The following is a 6,000-nucleotide window of genomic DNA, read 5'->3' as shown; positions in this document are numbered from 1 at the left end:
AGATCTGGGGAAGGGTACCAAACATTTTCTGCAGCATTGAAGGTCCCCAAGAACACAGTGAACTCCATCATTCTTAAATGGAAGAAGTTCGGAACTATTAAGACTCTTCCTAGAGCTGGCCGCCCAGCCAAACTGAGCAATCAGGGAGAAGGGCCTTGATCAGGGAGGTGACCAAGAACTCGATGGTCACTCTGACAGAGCTCTAGAGTTCCTCTGTTGAGATGGGAGAACCTTCCAGAAGGACAACCATCTCTGCAGCACTCCACCAATCAGGCCTTTATGGTAGAGTGGCTAGATGGAAGCCACTCGTCAGTAAAAGGCACAGGACAGGCCTTTTGGAGTTAGCCAAAAAGCACCTAAAGACTCTCAGACCATGAGAAACAACATTCTCTGGTCCGATGAAACCAAGATTGAACTCTTTGCGCTGAATACTTGAGCGTCACGTCTGGAGGAAACCTGACACCATCCCTACGGTGAAGCATGATGATGGCAGCATCATGCTGTGAGGATGTTTTTCAGCGGCAGGGAATGGGAGACTAGTCAGGATTGAGGCAAAGATGAACGGAGCAAAGTACAGCAAGATCCTTGATGAAAACCTGCTCCAGAGTGATCAGGACCTCAAACTGGGGCGAAGGTTCACCTTCCAACAGGACAACGACCCTAAGCACACAGCCAAGACAATGCAGGAGTGGCTTCGGGACAAGTCTCTGAATGTCCTTGAGTGGCCCAGCCAGAGCCTGGACTTGAACCAGATCAAACATCTCTCCATCCAACCTGACAGAGCTTGAGAGGATCTGCTGAGAAGCATGTAGCGTCATTCCCAACGCTCAATGCTGTGATCGCTGCCAAAGGAGCTTCAACAAAGTACTGAGTAAAAGGTCTGAATACTTATGTAAATGTGATATTTCACTTTTTTTATTTGTAAAAAACTATTTAATCAATTGTAGAACTGTAAGGTAACACAATGTGGAAAAAGTCAAGGGGTCTGAATACTTTCCGTAGGCTACACATACTGAAACAGAGTGGCGCTGTTTCTCGCTTGGATGCTTTCTCCTGTGAGAATCAAGACACTAGCGAATTGACGGAAAATTGTTAAAAGAGAGAGAGAGACGAAAGAGAATGTTTCAATTGTTTTACTTGTCAAATATTTGGCAAAGCCTGGCTTTCCTTGGCATCCATGAACACACGTTACTGCACCATTATGTGGTTATGTCGAAGTACCTTTTATTTTTCTTGACAATAGCGGCAGTTGACTAGAGACATCAACGCGCTCATTGGGCTTGAGGTCTCTACAGACATTTCGTATGGATTCGCTTTGGATTGGTCGACGTGACCCCCCTCGCGTCTGCCTGAGCGTGCACAATTCGATATTCCCGTAGTTTAAGATTTGCGTAGAGGTTTGTCCCTAGTTACCATAGCCACAAAGTCATACACCCCGCCCATTTCTAAAATGTGTTTTCTTAAAATGTGTTTTTAATCCTAACCCCACTGCTAACCGTATGCCTAACCATGGCCTTAAATTAAATTAAGACCAAAAATGTATGTTTTATTTTCATGAACCTTTACAATATAGGCACTTTGACTTTGTAGCTGGGCTATCTAGTGGAAATCGTGAAAGAGGTTCACCCACTCAATAGTTTACGTAGTTTGCGTTGTTTTAGTCGTAGTCTGACAAAGAGAACTAGCAGACAGAGAAAGAAGGAATCAAAAGAGAATTTCACATTTAGTGGAGCTGTAGCATGACTATTTTCAACAAATAAATACATTTGGAATAGTATTTCACGTCGTCGTCAGCCAGCAGGGACTATCGACAATTGCTTCTGTGTTTATGGGGGCGAAGTTGTCAAAGAAACGTCGGTGCGTTTCTTTCGGCCTGAAATCGGGAATTTTGTTCATTTGTGTCCGATTTGAATGTTGGTCGGTCTGAGACTGGGAGCCGCCATGGCTGGTGCTGTCGGATCCTTTAGTGTCAATACAAGAATATGAAGATTAGCTATTGGACCTGATATTGTTTTATTTTGAGAATCATTCAACGTAAGCAGACTTGTCGTTCATGCCATTGTAGGCAGCCTATTCCTCTTTACCGCGGTGTTTTTTTTTTATGTACTGGCAACTTTGAGAGGCCCAATTTATGAGACACCTGGCTCAGGCCGTTATTTTATAGAATGCCTTTATAACGTTAGCCTAGGTAAGTGAAAGGAACCTACAAAATAAAAGGGATGACAGATTATTGCTGAATGTGGCTGGACGACAGCTCGAGACCAGACACAGCTGACCGGTTCGACATTAGTTTGCTAGCTAGCTGGCTGGCTAGCTCGTGCTAGAACGATATAAGAAGAAGCAGACCTCTTATCGTGGAATTAGCTACCACTTTTCTTTTAAAATTTATAAAAACAACGCATTCTACAGAGGACAGTCGGAAGACTAATAGTACTGGGAAAAAGTACGATTCGACTGAAGACGAAGCAGGGATATCTTGGATTGGAATATGTCGGGTCGGCCCAGAACCACCTCATTCGCAGAGAGCTGCAAAGCAGTGCCGCAGCCCTCAGCATTTGGCAGTATGAAAGTCAGCAGTAAGTATGGCCGTAGAGCTAACATTTTCTCTGTGCTTTTTTTGTCATAATACTCTGCTGCTGTTATGATACAAGGGCAAATATTTCTCTCTTGGAGTGGATTAGGCCTAGCCTAATTCACATTCAATACTGAAATGCCATATGGATCCATACCTAGAATAACCCCATATTTTCTGTCAGTAACGTTACTCTCCCAATCACTGTCCTGGGCATTAGCTTAGTTAACCGCTGTCACCTAGACCCAACTAGTGCGTTTAGAGCCACCGTCTGGTATTTTACATGATGTTATTAGCATATGTCTGGGATTATTGAGAAACGTGAAAATACGAAATGTAAATGGATGGTAAGATACCATTGGAGTTTTCCAAATGATCACTGATGATATTATTATCGACCATAAAATAGCTTAAATGCAAAAGTATCTTTGCTTGTAGTGTTCCATGTGTAAGCTAGTCAAAATGTCTCTGGCAGGAGGAGTGATCACTGCATTTGAGCCATCCCTCTAGTCTAGACTCTAGAGATTGACCCTTTGATTTTTGGGAGTACTGAAACAATGGATTGGTGAAAGAGCTGATAGGGCATGCCTAGAGGTACACTGTCATGTCCGCTCCTCTCATTCCCCACCCTGCAGCTCTGAGGCAGGCAGTCAGACAGACCAGGGGTAGTGTTGATCGAGCACTCTCGGGTATCGAGCAGGGGTAGGTTAGACATGGCTGATCAGATGAAGCATTGGGGCTGCAGAATGAATCCAGACCAGTGGACAGAAAGAGGTGACTGTCCACTGGATTGGAGAGCCTACAGTATGTACTGCAGGTCGGTTTTGCTATTCTGTTGGGTCAGGTGTGACCCGCAGTATCTGACCATTGGTCTTTGACAAAGAGTTTGTGAAAAGTGGGATGATAACCTAAAACGTTGCTTAACTTTTCCATAGATTCCATTGTAGCTCCATGTCATTATACTCAAATCTAATGCCAATATAAAATTGCTTGGTTCATCAAAAGAATAACTGTCACATAGGAGCATCAGCCTTTCACTAAATTCATTCATATTAATCTAAATTCTCTATGTACTGGATGCTTTGGCTTCATAGGTCTACTTCTAGTAAAGCTTGAACATCTGGTAAATGAGGCTAGTTCTGACTACTACTACTATTGGAGCTTCACACACAGCCAGCCAGGTCACACAGCTAGCTCATCAGCACTTTGTTCAGCTCAATAATTGACAAGTTGCTCAGCGGATGGAGTGCTGCTGGCCCCTGCTCTGCCGTGCAGCATCAGCAAACCCCAGGCAATGGGGGTAGCACCGGGACTTTCTGATTGGTCCGCAGCATCTGGTGTCTGCCTACGTCTCTGAAGGTGTCTATGGTTGGTCATATGACTCCACACAGTCAGTCCTCCTGACCTACTAGTGCTTTTTAAAATGTCTGTCTACTGAGAAGCCTGGTCAACTCTTGGAGAGCAAATAATATTATAAATAGACCAAAACCAAGTTACCATCTTTGGAGAGTCATCCTGTTTATGTGTGCACATAAGATGACAGTGGGCTGTGCTCTTTTCTCACACATCAGTGAAGACTTACATGTAGGGTTGCACATTTTGGGGAATATTCAGAGGCGGAAACTTTCCATGGGAATTAACAAAAATATATGGGAATTAACGGAAATATATGCATATTAACTTCTCTGGGCTAGGTGGGACGTGACCGTCCCACCTGCGGGACACACTATTCAACAGCCAGTGAAATAGCATGGCGCGAAATGCAAAACAGCAAAAATCTCAAATTCATTTTCTCAAACAATCAACTATTTTACACCATTTTAAAGAAACTTCTCGTTAATCTAACCACATTGTCCGATTTCAAAAAGGCTTTACGGCGAAAGCATAAAATTAGATTATGTTAGGACATAAACTTCACAAGAAAAACCACAGCCATTTTCCAAGCAAGGACATGCATCACAAAAACCCAAAATACAGCTAAAATATTCACTAACCTTTGATGATCTTCATCAGATGGCACTCATAGGACTTTTGCTCGATGAAGTTCATATTTATAACCAAAAACCCAATTTTTCATTGGTGTGTGATGTTCAGAAAATGTATTCCCACCAAAACAACCGGTGAATGTGCACATCAATTTACAAAAATACTCATCATAAACGCTGATAAAATTTACAACAGTTATTGAAAGAATTATAGATATACTTTTCCTTAATACAACCGCTGTGTCAGATTTTAAAATAGCTTTACGGAGAAAGCACATTTTTCAATATTCTGAGTACATACCACGCCATCAAAGCAAGCTATACAGATACCCGCCAAGTTCTGGGGTCAACTAAACTCAGAATTAGTATTATAAATATTCTCTTACCTTTGCTGATCTTTGTCAGAATGCACTCCCAGGACTCCTACTTCCACAAGAAATTTTATTTTTGTTGGAAATACTCCATATTTATGTCCAAATACCTCCGTTTTGTTTGTGAGTTCAGAGCACTATCCAAAGGCATAACGCGCGAGCGTAAATCCAGACACGAAAAGTCAAATAGTTCCATTGCCATTCTTAGAAACATGTCAAACGTTGTTTACAATCAATCCTTAGGGTCTTTTTAACCTGTTTGGGCTAGGGGGCAGTATTGAGAATTTTGGAAAAAATATGTGCCCATTTTTAACTGCCTCCTACACCAACTCAGAAGCTATAATATGCATATTATTGTCCAGGTTTGGATAGAAAACACCCTAAAGTTTCTAAAACTGTTTGAATGGTGTCTGTGAGTATAACAGAACTCCTATGGCAGGCAAAAACCTGACAAGGTTTCATGCAGGAAGTACCCTGTCTGACAAGGAGTCGTGCGTCTTGCATCTGTTTATTGAAAAGTTAGGATCTTAGCTGTAACGTGACAATTCCCAGGGCTCCGATAGTCTCTCAGAACCCGGGAAATACCTGAAGGTTGACGAGGCAGCCTCAGGCTGAAACACATTATCGCCTTTGGTAAGTGGCGGATCAGAGGACCTTTGAATGAGGCGCGTGCACGATTCGCCCCTGTGGGGAAATTTAATTCGGCTGTTTAGGCTCATTGCGTATTCCCGGTCGGAATATTATCGCTTTTCTACGAGAAAAATGGCATAAAAATTGGTTTTAAACAGCGGTTGACATGCTTCGAAGTACGGTAATGGAATATTTAGAAAATTTTTGTCACGCCAATGCGCCATGCGCGAGACCGTGATTTAGTATTCTGATAGTGTCTAGAACTCACGAACAAAACGTCGCTGTTTGGATATAACGATGGATTATTTGGGACCAAACCTACATTTGTTATTGAAGTAGAAGTCGTGGGACTGCATTCTGACGAAGAACAGGAAAGGTAAGAACATTTTTCTTATAGGAAATATGATTTTGATGAAGGCTAATCTTGCTGGGTGTCTAAATA

At 42.4% G+C, this 6,000-nt stretch overlaps 1 protein-coding gene across 4 annotated transcripts in view; it reads left to right on the top strand.

Moving 5' to 3' along the window:
• The first annotated feature begins 1,602 nt into the window (after positions 1 to 1,602).
• Positions 1,603 to 6,000, top strand: part of LOC115179842 (glycogen synthase kinase-3 beta) — a 55,555-nt gene continuing 51,157 nt past the window's right edge. Inside the window, exon 1 of one of the 4 annotated variants that reach the window (XM_029741677.1) lies at positions 1,603 to 2,576. In XM_029741677.1, the coding sequence (XP_029597537.1) occupies positions 2,489 to 2,576 (88 nt within the window). In that variant the 5' untranslated portion in view covers positions 1,603 to 2,488. The remainder of the gene's footprint in view (positions 2,577 to 6,000) is intronic. The other 3 variants (XM_029741679.1, XM_029741678.1, XM_029741680.1) reach the window with 3 other exon arrangements.

This window comes from Salmo trutta, chromosome 39, assembly GCF_901001165.1.
Source record: "Salmo trutta chromosome 39, fSalTru1.1, whole genome shotgun sequence".
In the NCBI taxonomy this organism is placed as follows: Eukaryota; Metazoa; Chordata; class Actinopteri; order Salmoniformes; family Salmonidae; genus Salmo; species Salmo trutta.
The sequence above is the reverse complement of the archived record's forward strand: the minus strand, read 5'-3'. Positions and strand labels throughout refer to the sequence as shown.